General features: G+C 39.0%; 1 protein-coding gene and 2 pseudogenes across 2 annotated transcripts in view; 1 reads left to right on the top strand and 2 right to left on the bottom strand.

Annotated features, from left to right (window-relative positions):
• Nucleotides 1-22848, top strand: part of SPTLC2 (serine palmitoyltransferase long chain base subunit 2) — a 173847-nt gene that overhangs the window by 52255 nt on the left and 98744 nt on the right. For both annotated transcript variants that reach the window (XM_069092324.1, XM_069092325.1), the window contains exons 5-8: nucleotides 1904-2028; nucleotides 15894-15987; nucleotides 18404-18509; nucleotides 19714-19933. In XM_069092324.1, the coding sequence (XP_068948425.1) occupies nucleotides 1904-2028; nucleotides 15894-15987; nucleotides 18404-18509; nucleotides 19714-19933 (545 nt within the window). The remainder of the gene's footprint in view (nucleotides 1-1903; nucleotides 2029-15893; nucleotides 15988-18403; nucleotides 18510-19713; nucleotides 19934-22848) is intronic.
• LOC138164469 (flotillin-2-like) lies at nucleotides 9819-13292 on the bottom strand (annotated as a pseudogene).
• On the bottom strand, nucleotides 20044-22290 carry LOC138164467 (homeobox protein TGIF1 pseudogene; annotated as a pseudogene).

Here is a 22848-nt window from a genome sequence, read left to right as displayed (position 1 = left end):
TCACATCAGATAATGATGGGTAGCATATTATACAACACTGAATTTGGAGTCCAATGCCCCGAGTAATCAATCAAAAGACTTTTTTTTAATAAGTGTTATATATTGGACTCTGAAAAGTAATTTTAATATTTCTTTTTTTAAATGACTTTGGGTAAGTCATTTAATGCCTCTGGAACTCATTTGCATCCTTTGTAAAAATAAAGAAAATTGGACTGAATGATTTCTAAAATCATAAGAAGTCATATGAAATAAACAAAATCTTGACACTGAAATTTAGCAGACTTAATTTTGATTTTTTTCTCCTTAAGTGTCCTTACTCATTGCTGTTAACTAGTTGCTTTAATATAAGAAAGTTCCACAATAATAGAAAAGATAGCTTTGTAAAAAGATGAACTTTTTAGAGATCAAATTTAGTTTTTATTTCAGAGACAGAATAAAAGAAAAATATGTCTGCTCTTGAAGAATTGGTTGTCATGAACGTTATAGGATAACTTTATCCTTCTTTGGTTTTATAGTATCATTAAACTTACAAAAATTACATTTGAACTACAAAATGTACATTGAACTTATCAGTAATTACTAGTGCTACTGCTGTAACTCTTCTCTTTAACATTCAGCCTCATGTGACTCTTTTGGTTAATAATACAGGTTTTGGCAACATCTATTTTGCATGTTAAAATATTTTCTTATTATATTCTGCAGAATCATGTTAGTCCTGTTAATGGTAGTTGCAAAAATGTCTTCATAGTCATAGTTGTGTAAATAGTCATCTAGAGAAAACACTCAATTCCTTCACTAAAGTATATTCCAATTAAAAGCACGCTGAGCCAAGAGGTGAGGCATATTATATTTCTCTTGGACCTTAGATATTCTTTTTTGTGGGGAGGGAGGTACCCTAAAGATCCTTGGATTTTATGGCTGGTGCTATTAAAACACAAAGATCTTATATGTTCAGCTCACAACTTTATTTGTCCTTGTCACGTGGGTAAGGAGCATTTTTTAATATCCACATGTAGCAAATATTATGCATTGTAGGTTATTCAGTAAGCAGTTAGTTGCCACTTGTGTGCCTACACAGTACTAATTGTCTTTCAAATTTTGAATATTTAAGTGCTATCTTTTTAAAAATAAGTTAACATTATACATAACTCTCACTCCTTTTTTTAATTCCTAGTCTACAAATTTATACCTTACTTGGGTTCAAACTAGAAATTCTTTTTTTTTCTTCTTTCATTAAAAAAAAATTATTTACTATTAGTTTGCAACATTCAGTTCCACAAGTTTTTGAGTTCCATATTTTCTCCCCTTTCCCTGCCATGGCGGCATGCAATCTGATATAGGTTCCATGTATACCTTCACATTAAACATTTGTCAAGTTGCAAAGAAGAATTATAACCAATGGGATGAATAACAAGGAAGAAGAAACAAAACAAAACAAAATGACAGAGAGAGAGCAAGTAGTTTGCTTCTGTCTGCATTCAGACTCTGTCATTCTTGGTCTGGATGTGGATAGCCTTTTCCATCATGTGTCCTTTGGAGTTGTCCTATAACCTTGCGTTGTTGAGATGAGCCCAGTCTGTCAAAGTCAGTTGTCACAGATAATGATGTGTCTGTAATTGTGGACCATGATCTCCTGGTTCTGTAGTTTCAGTCAGCATCAGTGTATATAAGTCCCTCCAGGTTATTATGAAGTCTGTCTGCTCCTCATTTATTGTAGCACAATAGTATTCCATTACATTCATATATCACAACTGGTTTAGCCATTCCCCAATTAATGGGTATCCCCTTGATTTCCAATTCTTTGCCACCATAAAAAGAGCTGCTATAAATATTTTTGTACATAGAAGTTATTCTTAAATTTGTAAAGTTTGGGTTTTTAAGCTAGTATTCATTCTGTATATAGGAAACCTGGATAAGCATGAAGAACTAGAGAAGTTAGTGGCCAGGTTTTTGGGAGTGGAAGCAGCCATGGCATACGGAATGGGTTTCGCAACCAACTCAATGAATATCCCTGCTATTGTTGGCAAGGTAAGACAGTAACTCATTTGTTATAGACTGTGATTATTTCCAGCTTGATTTTGCTGAAAAGGTAAGACAAAACAGGATGAGTTATAAATTTCAATTTTGGCTGTGATTGCCATATTTACTAATAACCAAACCTACAATCAGTGTTTGTCAGGTATCAGATAAGCAAATTCCATGTCAGATTTGGTCACTTTGAGTAAAAGTATGACTCTTTATTAAGATTTCAAACTTATCTATTACTATCTTCCTTTTTTGCAGAAAAAGTTTATTTCAGTCCTTGACTTCTAACAAAAAATAATTTAAGGGAACTTTTCATTTTATGTAGAAGACTCTTCACAAAAGTCCTATTCTGTTGTCTTCATCATTGCATCAAGATGACCCTGGACTTTGCTACGCCATCAAGCTCTAGCAAGTATTATCAGGCAGGATAATATGTATGTGTATGGACTTTTTGACAGAGTGTATGTCTGCTGTGCTTGGACTAACCTAACTAATTATGTAGTTTGTTACCAGAATGTTGCTTACCATTCAAAAAAAATTTTTTAACCAGGTCATACGTCATATAGACAGAAAAACAAATGAACAATGCAGTTTGGTATGAAAAGGGGGTTAATAGGGGTTAGTGTACAAGCACTAATTTAGATGTCTATATCTAATATATTCTTTGTCCAGTGACTGAGTTAACATAGAGGAACTGAACATAATCTATATTGACATTCTTACTGTAAATGAAACCAGGAGACATAAAGAACTTGCAAATAAATGAAAGCATGGCTAGTTTTCTTCAAAGAGGTAGATGCAGAGGCAGCATTGTTTAGTGGATAGAGCCTAGGACTTAAAAGGAAGAAGACCAAACTTCAGATCTGGATTCAGATACTTACTGGTTGTGTGCTCTCAAGCAAAGTCATTTAACCTCCCTGTGCTATAGTTTCCTCCTCTATAAAATGAGAGATTTCAACTTGCTGTCCTCAGAGATCCTTTCTAGTGCTACATCTATGATCCTACGAGTCTGTGATTAAATGAGTTGGCTAAGTTGGTGCCCAATAAGAAACAATATTATGGGGTCCTTGGTCTCATTGCTCATGAGGAGCATGATTATTAAGATGATTATTATAAGACACATGCCAACATCCATTGTCCAATGAAGAAATGGTGTAGTCGATAATAGATTGATTTTGGAGTTGGTAGATGTGGATTCAAATCCTGTCTTTTCTACTTATTTTTTAAAATATATTTTATTTTATCATCGTTTTCATTTCCTAACATATCCCTTCCCCTGATGTGCCCCAGAAAATCATCCTTTATAACAAAGAATTTTTTAAAGAAAGAAAGATGGGGAAACAAGCAGTTCAGCAAAACCAACCAAAAAACACCTGTTAATGTATGTAACATTCCACATCCCCTGTCTGCCACTCTTATAACAAAGTCCCTTTTCTCAATTTTTCTTTGTGGCCAAACTTTGATCATTGACACAGTGTACTGTTTTGTTTCTATGTGGCTTTTTAGTGTTGTTGTTGTAGCCGTGTGTATTGTTTTTGTGGTTGTTCTACTCATCTGCTAAATTTCCTTTCAGCTTTAAAATCATATGATTATAAGTAGAGAAATTCTTTAAGAATTGATAAGATTCTTTAAACTAACTCATCTCATATTTTAATACTTTATGACTTCAGTTTAAAAAATATGGGCATAGGAAATGACATTGAAAACTCCTAGAAAATATAGTTAAGTGAAATCTCTTGTATGGTATTCTAACAAACCACAGCTATAACAGGTCAACAAACTTTCCATCTATCCATCTAAGAAAAATAGCAGAGTAGAGCTTATTTTATTTTATTTTATTTTTTAAGCAATCGGGATTAAGTAACTTGCTCAAGGTTACATGGCCAGTTATTTCTGGGTGTGGTGCTGAGTGTCTGAGCCTGGGATTCAATCCAGGTCATCCCGACACTGGAGCTGGTACTCTTCCTCGCTGAGCCACCTGGCCACCCCTATAGAGCTTATTTTCTATATTTGTAGCATTTAGTGAAATCACAAGAAATTGCTCACAAAAAATAAAAATTAAATATCTAGCCCTGGAAGAGGAATTGAAATAAATGTGGAAATAGGAGACCATAAAAGTAAGCCTAGTTATCATTTTGATGGTTTGAAATGTATTATGCTATCCTAAGGCTTTGTAATTATTATTATTATTTTGCCTTTTGGAGGGCAATTGGGGTTAAGTAACTTGCCTAAGGTTACATTTTTGTAACCTTATTTTTTTTTATATTTTTTATATTTTTGTGTGGGTGCTAAGTGTCTGAGGCCAGAACCAAACTCGTGTCCTCCTGACTCCAGGGCCGGTGCTTTTACTCACTGTGCCACCTAGCCACCCCAGCTTTGTAATTATTTGAGAAATAGGATTTTCTCCATCCATTGTATCACGAAGAGATTTCCAGTGGATAATTGTAATGTAATTGGGTCTTACATTTCCTGTTGCTATGATGTGTGAAGGCTAGATTCGCTTATTCACCTGAGCTAGGAAAATATAATACTAAGGAAGGAGAAGAAAATAAGACTTAAGATCAAGAAATGAAAGAGGCCAACATATATATACCTTTTTAGTGACAAAGTACAAGTATGAATCAACTGAATTTTACAGATCAGCAAACATACTACAGGTGATGAAATTGACTTTCATAAGAGGCAAGAAAATTACAATTACTGGTCATTTTAGAATTAGCTACCTGTTTGCTATCAGATAATCAGAACTGGCAAAGGTAAGAATAAATAACAAATCAGAATGATGAAGATGAAAAGAAAGGATATCCAGTTACATAATTTCTAACCTGATAAAAGCTGGCAACTCTTAAAAATAGGAGATAATTTTTATTGATACTTTTTGTTCTGACTTCAGCTACAGTCTTCTCTCTTCCTAGCAAGGCTTACCTTAAAACAGAATAAAAAAGAGGGGGGAAAACAGTAAAAAAAAAAAAACAACTAACCAACACATTGAAAAAGTCTGACATGTATAAGATAACACAGCTTTGTTATATACCTTTTGCAAAGAATTGAAAGAAGTGCCTTCTCATATCTGTCTCAGAGTTGGGGGTCAAACTTGTTTAAAATTATTTCAGTTTTTTTCTTTCCATTTTGAAATATCATAATCACTGTTTATATTGTTTTTCTTTTTTTTCCTCATTCTTAAAGAAGCATGATGAGTATAAATTTGTTATATGTGAGATCAAAAGAACTCAGAAATTCCCTTAGCCAAGAAGCAATCTTGTTTCTTTTTTTCCTTCTAAAAAATTAAAAATTTTTATTTAAAATTCCAAATTATCTCTTTCTCCCCTCACCCATTGAGAAGGCAAGAAATACAATACTCTTTATTCATATGAAATCACACAAAATATATTTCCCTATTAGCCATATTGGGGGAAAAAAGCAAGAAAAAGAAAATGAAAAAAAAAATGCTTCAGTCTGCACTGGGTTCATTAGTTCTCTCCAGAGGTTAATAGTATTTTTCATCATGAGTCCTTTGAAATTGTTAGTCATTGTGTTGAACAGAGATGTGAAATCTTTCACAATTGAGGATTATTATAGTATGACTGTTACTATGTACAATGTTCTCCTGGTTCTGCTCACTTCATTTCGTACCAACTTAAGTATGTCTTCCCAGATTTTTCTGAAATCATCCCCTTTTTCATTTCTTATAGCATAATAGTATCTTATTACAGTCATACGCCATAACTTGTTCTAACCATCCTATGGGCAATCCCTTAGTTTCTAATTCTATGCCACCACAAAAAGAGTTGCTACAAATATTTTTATACATATGAGTCCTTTTTCTTTCATCTCCTTGTGGTACATACCTAGTAGCAGTATTGCTGGGTCAAAAGGTATGAACAATTATTTAGCCTAATGGGTGTAGTTCAAAATTGTTGTCCAAAATGGTTGGACCAGTTCCACAGCTCTACCAACCGTATATTAGTGTGTCAGTTTTGCTCTATCTTCTCCAGAATTTGTGATCTTTCTTTTCTGTCATCTTAGCCTGATGGGTATAAGATAGAACTGTAGAGTTGGTTTAATTTGCATTTCTCTAATTATTAGTGATTTAGAACATTTTTTCCTATAACTATTGATAGCTTTGATTTCTTCTTCTAAAACTGTCCATTCATATCCTTTGACCATTTTTCAGTTAGAGAATGGCTAACAATCTTCTTTCTAAGAGGAAAAGTATACACAAAGGCAGTGTCAGTTGAGAGTATAAGGTCATTTGCAAAACATTATGGAGGAGGACGATTGAAAACTGAGTATTGTCACCTCACAACAAGAACAAAAAAATAGTTCAGAAAACCAATCTCCAAAGAGCTAAAGCCAGACCATTCTGACAGCATTTGTAGATGAAATTAGGGCCACAGACGTGAAATAAAACAGATTTTCTGGTATTTTTATACTGTTTTATTTTTATCAGTGATATAAAAGCATTGACATCGACATCTCAGTGCCCAGTGTATCATGGTGAAATGTCAGTGGCACTTCAAGATGAAGTAGAAAAATGTAACAGAACCTGATCAAATGTATATGGAAGAAATCTGCATTGAATATGACATAATTTTTGATGCTTAGGATTTGATTTTTCAAGCTATTTCAAAGGAGAAATCCAAAAGAAAGGAATAGGAGATTTCCGTTATTTATATCTTGCCATTGCATTCAGATTGAGTTATTCTACAGTCGATGGACATCTTATTTGCTTCTAGTTCTTTGCTACCACAAAAATTGCTGCTATGAATATTTTGATGTATATTGTCCTTTCTCTCTCTCATACTCTCTTCCTCCCTCCTTCTCCACCTTTCTCTTACCTTCCTTTCTTCCCCCCCATTTCCTCTCTCTCCCCTAAATTGCTTTCCAGAATGGCTGAGCTAATTCATAGCTTAACCAACATTACTTTTATAATGCCTTTCTTTCTGCAGTCCCTCTAACATTGATTGTTGTCATTGTGGGGGGGGGGGGGAAGGAGACATCTTTGCAAATGTACTGGGTATGAAGTGAAACCTCAGAGTTGTTTTGATTTCCATTTTTCTTATTAGTTATTTGGAACAACCTTATAATAGCTCAATTCCAAAGTAAGAAAAAAAACCCTCAGGAATGTTCCAGGAAAATTTCACTGTTAATATATTTCTCATTTTGTTCTAGTCTTACCCCTTCTCTTATCTTTTCAACAGCAAAAATCATTTGGGAAAAGTTCAAGTATAAGGAGTGGCAAATTTTAAGTCTTAAGAGTTCTGAAATGTATAGAACCAGTCTTTCATTGTGCATTGCTTAGCTGAAAAATTGAAGTTAATGTGGCATGGTAGAAGCACATTGGACTAAAAGGGAGAAGCCTTGGATCTGGCCCCTTTTTTCCCTCTAACTAGTTGTATAACCTTGAACAAGTCAGTCTTCTTCTCAGGAACTCAGTTTCCTTATCTGCAAAATGAGGGATTTTGGTTAAATCTTGATTGTCCCTTCCATTTCTAATTCCTTTGTTTTTTGTAAAATTTTTTTATTTTAAAATTCTGCTGAATTCCTGCTTCCCTTTGCAAGAAAACATTACTTTCCTCAGCTTTTAAAAAATTTTCAGTACTTTTTCAGAGTAAAGGATTGCTTTAATACCTTATCCTGCCTCTGGAGAAATGAGTTTATTTTTATCATCTAGCAAAAGTATTATTATTTTTTTTTTTATAAGCAATCGGGGTTAAGTAACTTGCTCAAGGTTACACGGCCAGTTATTTCTGGGTGTGGTGCTGAGTATCTGAGCCCGGATTTGATCCAGGTCATCCCGATACTGGAGCCGGTGCCCTTACTCGCTGAGCCACCTGGCCGCCCCTAAGCAATTGGGGTTAAGTAACTTGCTCAAGGTTATATGGCCAGGTGTTTCTGGGTGGGTGCTAAGTATCTGAGCCCGGGATTCAATCTCCAGGTCTTCTCAACACTGGAGCCACTGCTCATACTTGCTGTGCTACCTGGCCGCCCCAGCAAAAGTATTATTACAACAAATACATATAAAACAATAAAAAGCATTACAAGGAATTTTTTTTAATTTTTATTAATTTGTTTGTTTCCTTTTAGTTTATAGGATTCAATTCCACAATTCCTTTTTCAATTTCAGCATTACAAGGAATTTAAGGAATCAAGAGCCACTGTAGCATATTGAAAACTGACTTTGTAGTCATTGGACTTGAAGTTTAAATCTCACCTTTTTTTTAAAGGATTGGGAATATTTATTTATTTATTTGTAGGTAGTATTTTTTCCAATTACATGTAAAGATAGTTTTCAACATTCATTTTTTGTAAGATTTTGGGTTTCATTTTTTTTCTCCCTCATTCCATCCCCTTCCCTCCCCCTCCCAATATATCAAGCAATTTGATATAGGTTATACATGTGCAGTCATGTACGCATTTTCACATTAGTCAGAACAAAAGGGAAAAGCCACCAAAAAAGGGGAAAATTTCATACTCCAATCTACACTCAGTCTCCGTAGTTCTTTCTCTGAAAGTGGATACCATTTTCCACCATGAGTCTTTTGGAATTATCTTGGATCATTATATTGCTGAGAAGAGCTAAATCAGTCATTGTTGATTATCAGTGCAATGTTGCTATTACTGTGTACAGTGTTCTCCTTATTCTGCTCATTTCACTCAGTATCAGTTCATATAAAACTTTCCAGGTTTTTCTGAAATCCACCTGCTCATCATTTCTTATAGCACAATAGTATTCCATTACATTCATATACTACAACTTGTTCAGCCATTCCTCAATGGATGGGCATCTCCTCAGTTTCCAATTCTTTGCAAAAGAAAAAGAGCTGCTATAAATATTTTTTACATGTGGGTCCTTTTCCCTTTTTTATGATTTCTTTGGGATACAGACCTAGTAGTGGTATAGCTAGGTCAAAGGATAAGTACAGTTTTATAGCCCTTTGGGCATAGTTGAATCGCAGTTTAGACACTGTGTGACTCCGGGCAAATTATTTAAGCTCTGGGTCTCAGTTTCTTCATCTCCAAAATGATAGGTTTGGATTAGAGGACCTTTAAAGTTCTTTCCATCTCTAAATCTATGATCCTAATCAGAAGAGATAAGAAAAACTTAAAGAGAGATATGTTAGACATCACATTTCCTGGTCATGAAAACTATATATTGTCATTATGGTTTTTATGATATTGTAAAAAGTCTAAGATAGGACTTTGGATATCTATTCCTAAGGTTGGGATGGGGTGATTTCTGTAAATGATTTGTTACCTCAAGGCCATGAGGAAGTGGGTGGAGCTGTAGCTATATTGGAGAGGTTTGATATGTTTATTGCATCTGTAGTTAAGGCCTGTCAGAAACTGGGAGTCTAAAAGTGGTACCAATCTTTTTTTTGAGGGGGGAAGGCAGGGCAATTGGGGTTAAGTGACTTGCCCAAGGTCACACAGCTAGTAAGTTTTAAGTGTCTGAGGCCGGATTTGAACTCAGGTCCTCCTGACTCCAGGGCTAGTGCTCTATTCACTGCGCCACCTGGCTGCCCCTACCAATTTTGATATCAGAAGTAAAAGAAAATTATTTCTGAACATTGGACAAAAAGTTCAGTGCTTAGTTTTCAGGGATATAAAACAGCAGGGTGGGGGGCAGCTAGGTGGAGCAGTGAATAGAGAGAGCACTGGCCCTGGAGTCAGGAGGACCTGAGTTCAAATCCAGCCTTAGACACTTAACACAAAAACTAGCTGTGTGACCTTGGGCAAGTCCCTTAACCCCAATTGCCCTCCAAAAAGCAAAAAATAAATAAATAATAATAACAGCAGGGCTATTTAGATGGGCTTAGTTTAGGCTACAGCTCTAGTTAAAGGGAAACAATCACACAGAGGATGAGCCAGCTCAGTCACTAAGTGGATGCCAATAGAATGAGATAAAAGCAGGATTCTAGAGAAAGAAGATCAGCCACAGACAAACTGTTGAATTTCAACTGTCCTATTCTTCTTTTTTATTTTTCTTCTTTTCTTTTTTAAAAATTTTTTTTAGGTGCAAGGAGTCTTTATTATACCAGAGGGAAGGGGGCAGGGCCCAAGCCAGACATGCAGCATTCACATGTAGAGACAATGATGTGACATAGGCCAGCAGCTTGGGCAGCCTCAGGGATAACTGGTCCCCCATCCATGTAGGGTTGAGCCCATGCCCAGATGGGATGTCCACAGCACTCCATGCCTTATGCCAGCTTCTTCCATGCTCCCAGCTTGTGCCCTTCTTAGCTCAGCCCATGATACACCTGGCCTAGACTCTGGCTGACCAGGGTGACCATCCTTCTTTCCACCTTCTCTCTTTTGGCTGAGAGTGATGGTTCAGTGATTTGAGGACAAGCTAGACCGAAGGGCAGCTCCTTGCCCCATCGGCAGCTCTCAGAACATACAAGCTGGGAGGAACTTTATATGTTTTTTATGACAGGCTCCTGAGCATCAAACAGAAGGGACAAGAACATGGAACCAGGGACATATCCCGTGGAAAGGTTAGAGTAAGGTGGCGTGAGGAACGTGGAGGCCTGGACAAAGGGCAGCACCTAGGGCCTAGCAACACCAGAATCTGCCCAGTGGTGGCACATCCCCATCCACCCACTGGGATGTAGACTACCCATCGCAAAGCGTCGGGAGCTTAGCCTGCTACCCTCTTCGGCAGCCCTTCTCTGGGCAGGCAGTCCTGGGGTTCTGGCTTCTCTGCTGGGTTTAGCCCAAGAGCTAAATTGGACAAACTTGTACCTTCATCCAGTAGGGAACCTTCTCCTTCTGCCTGCTCCGTGCCCCCAGGATCATGCCCAAGCAGGAGGCAACCCTGAGTTATGAGGAAGGGAAATGCATACTGGCCCAGATAAGTCTCCTTCTATTCTTGGCACAGTATTGGGCAAGGTGAAGCCCCTGCAGAGGATGGGGGCAGCCTGACCCTCCCAACAACCCACACCCACTAATGGATTCTGGTAGCTGGAGAAACAAAAGGCATCTCCACTGTTCTCCTGGGGAGAGGAGAGATTGTAGAAAGATGTGATTTGACAGGTAAGTCAGAAGAGGCTACACAGAGGAACCACGGGCCCCATCACAGTGCTCCCTGCCCTGGAGGGCTGACTGGAGTGGGAGGGTGCAGCACCAGGGGATGTCTTAAGGAAGATATCACAGTCCCAGGCTGGCGGTGACTTCCCATGAACATGGCAGCATGACTCAAGGCCTCCCCACCCCAGGTCACCCTCCTCCCGTGTGCCGTGCTCTGGTGCCATAGGGTGGACAAATGGATGGCCAAGGAATTTCACAGCCACCAGGATTGTCACCAAGACAGACAGTGATTGCAAACATCCTTAGCTTCAACTATGATCGGTGGAGGAGAGGAGAAAGTGCGCACACAGACACAGGAGACAGGGAACAGAGCTGGAGGAAGAGACCAAGAGGTGGAGAACAGAAGAAGAGAGGAGAGGCAGAGGACAACACGACAGACTGACGTGGATGGGCCAGGCACACTCCTGGCCCCCACGAAGTCAGGCACCAGAGCCAGCGAAACTTCCATTATCCCTGGGTAGGAGAACCTGTGTAAGAGGGCAGGGGCTGGCCAGGCCTCCTCAGCCCTAAGTCCCCTCTGCCTTCTGGACCAGAGGGATCATGGACAGGTCCACCCCAGTGAGAGCACGAACAGAGGCTGGCAGCTTGTAGCGGCAAGCACCCCAAGCGTCCTCAGGGTTTGCTGCAACCACAGGTTCTTGGATCTGCTTTGATAAAGGAAAGCAACTCAAAATGGGCTAACAAGCTTACTTTAATCAGTCAGACATATATCGTTTACCTTGTTCAGGGGAAAAAGGTCAGCACCCCGAATTTCAAAGTATGCAGGCAGAATTATCAAGACAGAAACAGATCAAGTAGACAGCTTTCCAAACTGTCCTTACATCCATACCCAATCAACATCTGGGTTTCAACATCTGGGTTTTTCAAAGCAGGGGGACTCTCAACAATGGCTTCCCAGAATTCAGATCAAATCACAGAACACTTCTCAAAGTGAGCCCCCAAAACAAAGCTACACATCAGGACTTATATAGCCTTCTCTTAGCTCAGAGAATGTAACAACCTTATTGACCCACTGGCCAATCAAGAAGTATCTACTGAAAAACAAGCCTCCCACCCCAGGCTCCAGGTGTACTTTAGCCTAGGGGCAGGGAAGATCTTTAAATCTGCATTTCCATTACACAGCTCCACTGGCAGGTAGGTCACTTCACTAGTGACCTTGATGTTGTCACCACTGAGCACCACAACCTCTTCCACTTTGGTCAGTGGGGCAGCCACTTTGGCAGCAATCGCGGGGAGGGTGTCCAGCGCAAGGGACAGCTTGACCATGTGGCCATACTGCTGGTAGGCCTCAGCCTTGAGCTTCATGCGCTCCGCCCCAGCCTTCCCCAGGGCCTCAATCACCATGGCTTCCACCTCCGCTAGCTTTCGAATCTTCTCTGCCTCAGCCTGGGCCATGAGGACCTTCTTCACCTTTTCTCCCTCCTCGATCTGCTGGATGCGGTGGGCCTCTGCCTCCAGGGGCTGCCGGATGGTGGATACAAATTCCTTGGCCTTCCTGAGGATCTCCTGCTCTTCCATGTCGATCTGCTTCTTCCTCTGTACCACCTCAATCTCCAGTTCCTCCTGATGGATCTTCTGCTGCTCCTTGGCGGCCTGGAGCTTGTAGGCCAGCTGGGCCTCAGCCGTCTTGATGCTGACTTCCTCAGTGAAGGCCAACTTTTTCAGCTCGAAGGAGTGTTTGGAATTGGCGTCCTGTCATGTCTGCCAGGAACTTCATGTCCAGCGTCTCCTTCTTGCACTCGGCCTCCCTGGTGCCTGTGTCTCGCTCCACCTGGGCCACTCTGATGTCGGCGTCCCTCTGCACCTGGGCCGTCTACCCAGGGAGCTCAGGTAATTCACTTTATCATACACATACTTGATGGTGAAGCTTAGGATTTCAATGCCCATGTGACCCACATCAGAGGCAGCCACTTCCCTCACCAGCTTGGCGAACTGGTCCCGGTCCGGGTAGATCTGCTCCACCATCAGGGTCCCTAAGATGGATCGCAGGTGGCCCTCGAGGGTCTACAGGACTACATTCTTCATGTCATGGACATTTTTCCCCAGGAACTGCTCACAGGCCACAGCTAACAGCTCATTCTCAGTCATAATCTTCACCTGGGTGACACCTGTCACAGTTAAAGCTACCCCCTCGGCCGTCTCTACATCCTCTCAACGGGGCTGCAACGTCATTATTTCTAGGGTTATCCTGTGCAACCCTGTTACGAATAGCAGGACCCCCTCCAACGTCTCAGTATTTCTCACATCAACACAGGATGGTCATAACCTCCAGAGTCAGTCTCTGTGTATCTGAGATGAACCACCAGACCCAGGCCCAGCCTCCAAACACATACTTCTTTGCATCTGGACTGAAACAGCCCCTTCTTACACTTGTGTCTCCGGCCCAGATGGCAGCCCCTTCTCTCTGGACAGTGCTACTGCCCCTTCCTGTGGCATGACCCTCCCTGGCACCCCCTCCTTGTCCCCACTGTCCTATTCTTCTTAACATAGTTTTACTTCTCCCCATGCCCACCCCCAATTCCTTAGTAAACTTTATTTGACCTTGTGCCAGTTGAATTGAGGGTTGTTAAATTAGCTTGCTGGCATCAAGATCAGAGAGTCAAAGGGAGCATTCTTACTCCCTCAAGATGCTCTGGTATAGTCTAGTAATAGCAGGATTCGAGAAGGGAGAAAATTCATTTACATAAAAATTTAAGCTTTGCAAAGTGCTTTCCTACAACAATCCCATGAGGAATCTATAAAGAGGTATAAAAATGCTAGTTGTTATTAGGGAGCATCAAAATGATTTCTATCTTACAGATGAGGAAACAGGCCCAAATATAGAAAACTGTTTGCCCTTAACCACGTCTCTTAAGTATCAGAGCCAGTACTTTGACTCAACCCTTCTAATTCTAAATCCAGCACACTTTTCACTGTCCCATGTTGATCACGGAAGAAACAAACACTGTCAGGGTGAGGTGGGCCAAAGGGAAGGGCTTTCATTTGTGGAAACTGTTCCTGGTCTATCAGGGGGTTTTTTATACTGATAAGAACCCAGGGAAGTTTAACATCAGACAAGTGAAAAAATGAATTCTGATAACCACACATTACCTAGGCAAAAAGTAACAAAGCACTAACAGGTGCACATTGCCGAGTATGAGAAATTATTGATGGAAATTATTAGTCTAAAATTATTCTAATAGAACTTATAGTCAGTTCTTCTGTTTAAGTCATACTGAGGTGTGGTTAGCTTTCCTGGTTGCACACCTGTTAGATAACTCACCAACCTTGCTTTTCTAGTAAAACACGCCAAAAGAGTCACTTGTAAACATGAGCCTGCTTGATTCATATACCATAGATCCCATCTGTTGAAATCCAACTAACCTTGTAACTTTTTGCTGCATTAATAATCCTTTAGGTGTATGTGAACTGTTGCAAAGGTTACTTGAATTTTAGTCTGGAAAAGTATCCTTAATACCCTTTTGAGGAAAAAAAATTAAGCAGACAGAGGGAAGAATTAAATAATTTCATTGAATTTTAAAGTATAAATATATTCCAGGAATGTATTGGACCCCATAAGTGATCAGGTTTAAAACTATTCCCTTAATGTGGGATAAGAGGAATATAGCCCCTTTTGAAGTAGATGATCTAGTAGGCAGATTTTTTTGAATCCTGATTTGAATCAGATCAGACTGTCTGAGGAAGTACTGTAAGAATATTCCTATGATGTCTCAGGGCAGTTGAAATCCATTTGTAAGAGGGAGAAGAAGAAATTCTAATCATTGTATCACTGAACTTTTTTCTTTCAGGCTCGTTTTGACCGATAAATCAACCCCCTGCCCCCCATACACACATACACAGACACACACACACACACACACACACACATACACATTGAGCCATTGCCAGGAATGAAGACAATTCAGTTCACTGAAAGAGATTTATATTTGACAGGAAAATCTGCTTTTGAGTACAGGTCTTACCTGTTGAAGATTGTTGGCAATCTTGTTGGCAAGATTATTTTGAATCCTAGAACAATGTGGAATATCAGAATCTGGGAGTGGTTAAATAAGTAGTGAAAAATCTCACATTTTCCTGTTTCAGCAAAAGCAAAGTTATCTTTGTGCTGGATAGAGTTCTGTGCTAGGTTTTAGGGGCAAAGATAAAACTTTGACTTTGCTACCCATTTCTAATATTAAGGAAGGGCAAACATTAGACTGTGAGAAAAAACAGTGTCCCCCTTGGTCTCAGTTCTTCTCCTTCCCCCACACAAAAAATAAACATGCAAAAGCCTCAGAACAAACAACTCAAACCCCTATGGAATTGAACAGGTTTCAGACATAGGTTTTTAAAAAATTATTCTTTTAACTATGAACCTAATGTATTATCCAAGTACCAATTTGGAGAAGCAATTCACTACAACCTTCTACCAAGATTATGCAAGTGCATCAATTGGGGCAGTGCTAAGCTGATGATAAGTATTTTGAGGTATATTGAACTATGCACTTGGTTATACATATGACATAGCTTAATAAGCCTGAATTCTTGGAATGAGAAAATAAATTGGAAACATTATTTTTAATTGACCTAAAGCATATATCCCTTATCAAGTTGAGTATGGAGAAAGTGTGATTTATTTGCTTTCATGCTGACTTTTTTCCCCCTTAAATTTTCTGGCTTTGCTTTTGTGTTAGGTCTGTTTAACAGGATACTGTATTTTTAATGGTTTTAATTTTTTGTGATTTGTGTGACCTGTTTTTTCTCATCAATTTTTTCTTTCCTCTGACTATTCTACACAGGGCTGCCTCATATTGAGTGATGAACTGAACCATGCATCTCTAGTTCTTGGAGCAAGGTTGTCTGGAGCAACTATTAGAATCTTCAAACACAATAGTGAGTGGTTTCAATGTTTTTTGGTTAGTTTTAGTTATTTAATTTTTCTGGATTAGTGGTTAACATAGGCTGGGAATCCCATTGCTTACACCAAGCATTATAATTATATTGGAAAATATAAAGGAAATAGCAGAATTTAAAGATGTTTCTTTTTTTTAACACTTATCTTTTCAGTTAGATCATGGGGAAAGGCTGAAGGAAGGCTTTTTCTCCTAAAGTGATCATTCCTTTATGTTCTTTCTCCCCTTTGTTGTACAATTCTACTTCATACGGTAAAATTTCTGCATGTAAACCATTTTATTGGAAATATTTTCTCTTTAAAACCTAAAATAAATTTCCTAATTTTTTTCATCTTCTCTTCTGCATATCAACATTGGAAAACTAGAATAATTAGCACATTTCCGTGTGGTTCCTTCTAATTTTTCTCACTTTCTTGACTGTAGCAGAAGCTTTGATTTCAACTCCGGAAAGCATACTTTTGGGAAATTTTTTGAATGTCTGGATTAGTTATCATTTGGCTTGTTTGGTAATGCATAACTTGAGTTTTAAACATGCATATTCTGCTGCTTTATTGTTTTCTAATGCCATGTTTCTAAGATCTTCCGCCACCTTTCTATATATCATCCTTTATGAAAATAGTAAGGTAATATTTTCCCCATATATCTGTATTTTTAAAAGGCTTTTTATGACAGGGATTTGTACTTTTAAAATCACCCCCAGATTTTATGCTGCACAGATTTTTTTTCTAGTTTATCTTGATATGTAACAGACCCAACATTAATATGTGGCTTCTTGTGGTATTTAGAACTTTCAAACTAAATAAATCTAACATGAAAATTTCTTTCTGTACAGGAAAACTGCAGCAATGAAAATGGAAGTTAAATTCTTTCCTAGGCTAGTGAACCCCTCAGAGGGACAAATAGGAAAGCAAAAGCTCAAGATATTAGAGTCCTTTGGATAGAATCTATACATGATTAAGCCCAATTTAAATTCCTGGCCCAGGTGTAATGAAGAGTGTGCTTTATATTTTCCAAACTAAGATAATTCTTTTCTCCACATACAAATTATTTTCCTAATAATTTTTAAAGAATCATTAGGGGACGGCACAGTGAATAGAGCACCAGCCCTGGAGTTAGGAGAACCTGAGTTTAAATGCCTCCTCAGACACTTAACACTTCCTAGCCATGTGACCTTGAGCAAGTCACTTAACCCCAATTGCCCTCCAAAAAGCAAAAACAAAAAACAATAAGAATCATTATCTCAGAACTCTATGGCTAGTTACCTTATGATTAGAAAACATGCTCTTCCAAGGAAATATTGAACATATTTTAAAAATTTAGCAAACTAATGCTTTGGTGACTTTTAGTTAAATAGTTAAACTAATTGTTTGATTCAATGTTAAATATTTAATAGTTTGTGGGCCTTACTATTTCCCTAGGTAGAGGTCATTTTTTTTTTACTTGCCTGACACTTTGTGACATAATCATATATATGTTTGATTTTTTTAATACACTTTAATAATTCCACATAATTGGTCAAATCAAATTTTTTTTATCCCAGTTGGCTGCTAGGATGACTGAAAATTTGGGATCAGTAGTGGTACATTCTGGTAGAATCAGGGCAGAATGAGAAACAGCTGCAGATTAGCAGAGCAGACAGTCTCAACACGAAGAAAAACTTCCTAGTAATTTAAAGCTATTCAGAATTGAAGTAGACTGCCTTGGGGAGGAATGGGTGCTTCAACAAATACCAGTCATTTGTTGGGGATATTATACAGATATCATTTAAACTAAATGGTCTCCATGGTTCTGGTATCTTTTCAATTGCATACACAGATGACACTACTAACCCGCTATTAGCATTAGAACATGTGTTTTATTGTTGTGTGGCATGGTAGAGAGAGAGAGAGAGAATGTATATGTGTATATATTTTAATTCCCACAATGGGAATAGTGTACCTGCATTGATCCATCCAACCTCTGAATCAGATTTTCTTGTACATCTGTTTGTGGGATGACTGACTGAGGTTACAGATGTAGACTGTGGGTATGGAACAGAGCAAAACTCTTAAAAAGAAATTAAATCAGAAATTTTGACCTAGTTGGGTCAATTTCTGCTATTTAGAAGCTTATAGTCGCATAATGAGGCCTGAGTTACCTCTAACCAATAGTAGAGTCATATTAATTGGGTCAATTAAGTCATATTAATTTAAGCAGGATCTCCAGGATCTCTGTAATTTCTGATGACACTCCAAATGAAAGATCTTAATTCAAGCTGACCACCTTTCTCATCTTCCTCAACACTCTAACTGTATGCCATTTCTGGCACCTTTCTTGAATTTAAAAAATTATATATTCTTGATTGAATGAAGGAGAACAACTTGTGGAGTGTTGTAATTACTTTCTCTTTGCTCTAGACATGCAAAGCCTTGAGAAGCTATTAAAAGATGCTATTGTGTATGGACAGCCTCGAACACGAAGACCCTGGAAGAAAATCCTCATCCTTGTGGAGGGAATATACAGGTAATCTTGCAGCCCTTCATCTTGGTGATGTTGTTCCATAAAATCATGGACTAATGATAACAGAATTAGCATTGATAACTTTACATAATGCTTTTATGTTTATAAAGTGCTTTGCCTAATTATATTTAAATGATTCTCTCAACCCTTTGAGGTAAGTACTAGAAGTAAAAAAATTTTAAGCTGACCTTAGGTATCCCCTCATTTTACAGATGGGGAAACTGAGGCTCAAACTGTAGAAGCCATTTGCCTATTTGAATGAGACTTTGTGACGTAGCTAGGAATATAACTCTTCTTCACATTCTGACTTCCTCTTTTTGTTATGCCACACTTTCTCCTTATCTCCTTTCTGTTTAGATGCAGTATGTATTTGCTGATTACAATTATGCATGCTGGCAGCATATTTCTTTTAAAAAATCTTGTTTCAGGGGCGACTAGGTGACACAATGAATAGAGCACTGGGCCTGGAGTCAGGAGGACCTGAGTTCAAATCTGGACTCAGGCACTTAACACAAAAACTTGCTATGTGATCTTGGACAAGTCACTTAACCCCAATTGCCCTACCTTACCCCCTGCAAATTAAAAAAAAAAGAAAAAACATTTTGTTTCAGATGTTTATTTCCTGTGACCATGCTCCTGCCCTTCTCATACCCAGTTTGTTCACCGTTTTCATTGCTTCCACCAAAAATTTTTTAAGATTTTAAATCCATTGTTGACTCTTAGATATAAGCCTGAGGAAAATCTGTTCTGACCTTTTTTCTTCCAGGGTAGATTAATTTCTGTTGTTGACTGCTTAGGAAAGATAAAATTTCTTTCCCTAGAAGTCTGCAGAAACATGGTATTCATGTTGTTTAGCAATCAATGATATATTGTGCTATGGCATCTGAATCTATTCTTAATACCATTATGTCATGAACTGTACTTGGAAGCCATAATTGAATTCCTGCCTTAGAAAGGACTGGATTATGAAAAATAATGTTTGGATTAAAATAGACATTGAGGCTTCTTAGATACTTTTAAAAACCGTGATAGTTGCAAAAAGGGTAACCATTCTGTCATGGGGCCAAATCAAGTTTCAGTGTTTTTGTTGCTGCATATAGAACAATCAGACTTTGTTGACACATAAATAAAGTTAGCAAACAGGAACCAAAATATTAGCTTTCAGTTAAAATCTAAGTTTATGTATCCTGTTACCCTGTTTTGCCAGCATGGAAGGGTCAATTGTTCGCCTCCCTGAAGTGATTGCCCTTAAGAAGAAATACAAATCTTACCTGTATCTAGATGAAGCCCACAGCATTGGGGCCCTGGGCCCAACAGGTCGGGGTGTAGTAGAATACTTTGGTCTGAATCCTGAGGACGTGGATGTTATGATGGGGACATTCACAAAGAGCTTTGGAGCTGCTGGAGGATACATTGGAGGCAAGAAGGTAAATGTGGGTCAAGAAATGGGGAGCATACTGGAAACTAAAGACAATCTCTGTTGAGCACTTAAGTGATGTGTTGGTAGGCCCTTGCGTAGCAATGTTGTGGGTATAAATTTGTTTCTTTTTTTTTTTTAAAGAAAATATTTTATTACATCATGAAAAATGCAACACCAATCAACTAGGTTCATACTTGCTTAAAAAAATTGAAAATTTCTTTAGTAGACAGTATGTCAGCATCCTTTTCCACATGGGAATGAGAAAACTATAGCTTTACTAAGTATGGCACAGTCTGAAAGAAATAACCAACAAAAATAAGGGGAGAAGGTGGGAAAAAAAAAATCACATGATCTTGGGAAACATCTCACATTATGAATAATCTACCAAGAAATATTTAAAGAAGAAAACCCTTTGTTTCTACAGTAGCTTTTAAGTTTACATTTCTTGGAATGACTATATTCCATTGAAGACATCTCAGTAACAGGAAGCTTCATATCAGCAATCCTTTGTGCAAATATTAATAAAAAAAAAATAATGCAGTCCTTAGTCTTTTGACATCACCCAAGCAACCATAAACATTTTCTGAGAATTCTGCTGCTTGAAAAAAGGGCTAGGCCATCAGTTTTGCCTGAAGCTTCATCTCAGCTGCCCTTTTGAGGGCAACATCCACTAGGAGCTGAAATCCACTAAAATCTTGGTTGAGGTGTGGTGGGGTGGGGGTGGGGGGGAGTGTTGAAAAGCCCACTGTGGGCATTTGCACTTGGTCCAGATTTACCTGTGTCCTCTGAGTACAGGAGAGAGGTGTCTGTGAAACCGTTGGCTGGTATCTGCTGCATATCTGTGTTCTGTCTGACACTGACTGATGGGCACAGATGGAAAGGGGCATTTTTCAGTGTAGTCACTGTGGTATGGCAAATCACTGAGGGTGGGCCAAAATCGATCCTGGGGACGGGGGCTTAGGAGACAGCGGTCTTCCTAAGGTCTGGTTTGGTCCAGTTGTACAGGCATGAAATGAGCTCTCATCTAAAGCTAGAATGAAGTTTTTGATGCCCATGGCAGACTCCACAGAGTTAGCTTCCGAAATCTTGGCCCCTTGGCGGGAAATAGTGTAGTGATTGGGATCCTTGCCATCCTTTCTCAGCATGTCAGGGAGCAGCCTGAGGCGTGCACTGATGAACCAGTTGCAGACCTGTAGTGTGGATAGATGTGTTTGCTGGGATAGTGAAGCTTTTTCTTGTTCTGAAGCATAAGCATTGAACCGATGTTCATAGAGCCAGTCCTGGAGAATTTGTACAGATTCTTTGGGTAGATTACCCTGTCTTCTCCACTTGCCTGAGCCTGCTGAAGAGGAAAGGTCCAGGGGAATATCCATTTTGTCATCGTCCTCAGTCTCACTGCCTGATACTGGAACACCTTTCTTAGTTTTCATTATTGATTTCTACTTCCACCAGGCGGAAATAATTCTCTTTCTGAATGCCCAGGGAGGAGGAGAGCCAGGGGTGGGATTTCTTTCTTCCTTTCTTTTTTTCCTTTTTTTTTCCCTTCTGCCTCCTTCAGAACTCTCTCCCCCTGTAACTTGCAGAAGGTGGTGGTGGGGGGATTGCTCCGGCCATTAGGACTACACAAGGCGCTACAATCCCAGGCGCCTTGGAGTTGGAGGGGATTCAATTGACACTGAGCTTCCCTGCTCCCTGGAAGTCGGGTCAGGGGCTTGTCCCCTTCCCAGTCTGGCTTCCCCTCCCCACTTCCGTCCTTTGTTCTTTCCCTCCTGCTTCGGTGCTCCACAGCGCCTTAAGCCCCAGCCTGTCAGAGTGAGAAAGGAAAGGGGAGAAGGTACAGGAGGTCCTTCCTCCACCCTCAACAGCTCACACCCCCCTTACTCTCCACCCCCCACATACACATCCGCACCTTCCAGCAATGAGTAAGCAAGAGCAGCAGCCCCGACCACCCCAGCACTCACTGCCTCTTCCCTCCTCCCTAGCTCTATAAATTTGTTTCTTACTTGGATTTGCAGCACCAGTGAACTTCACACTTTGGTTATATGGTGAGTAACTCTAATGTACCTTTGCTGAACTAAAGGTACCTTCTATTGTTTGTTTTCATTCTTATAGCTTCTTCCCAAACTAAATACTGGTCTGAGGTACAGAATACACTGTTGTGTGAGAGAACACACAGTGGTACTTCCTGTTAACAGTGGGACTTCTATTTGGTTTGAGTTGTGCTAGTGATCCTGGATGCAGAGGATTCTAGAGACCAGCTGGGGATAAAGTTATTTTGCTAGCTTTGGGGTTCCAAATGATTTGAGTTTCTCAGCTGGGTGTTAAATATTAACAGCAGGAATTTGGAAGAATCCAATATTTTCCTGGTTTTGCCAAAATCAGTCTCTCAGTGACACCCTGCTAATGGTATTTCATAATAAGCATACAAAGTCTGGGTTAGGTTTTTTGTTTTTTATTTTGTTAAAGTACTCTCTCTGAAAAAGGTCATCTTTGGGAAACTGATCTGTGTTTGGAAAGTTTTGCTTGCTGATCAGAAAACACATCACAAAAATGATGACCTGAAGAATAAGCACATGCTTTCAGTATTGCTTCCCATAATCCAATATAGAGTGGAATTGGATTCTTATGCAGATGAACATTAGAACAAGTACATGTGCTCTTTTATTTAACTGGTTCCGTTCTCATATGTGTGTACATACATACATACACACACATACACATGCATCCTTCTTCTAGCATACACATTTTCTTTTGGAAGGCAGCTGGTTAAGGAACATGAAAACAAGATGTGGAACCCTTATATCTGGCAAACTTTATTTTTATTCAATGACTGTAAGTGATTTTTTTCACTGATTATTTTTAGATAGTTTCCTTTTTTATAATTTCATTCACCTATGGATGGATCTACAGAGATTTGCTTAG

Source organism: Petaurus breviceps, unplaced genomic scaffold (assembly GCF_028583685.1).
Source record: "Petaurus breviceps papuanus isolate PSGF00001 unplaced genomic scaffold, PetGlider_PUasm1.0 189, whole genome shotgun sequence".
Classification (NCBI taxonomy): Eukaryota; Metazoa; Chordata; class Mammalia; order Diprotodontia; family Petauridae; genus Petaurus; species Petaurus breviceps.
Note: the sequence above shows the minus strand (reverse complement) of the source record. Positions and strands in the feature narration are given on the sequence as shown.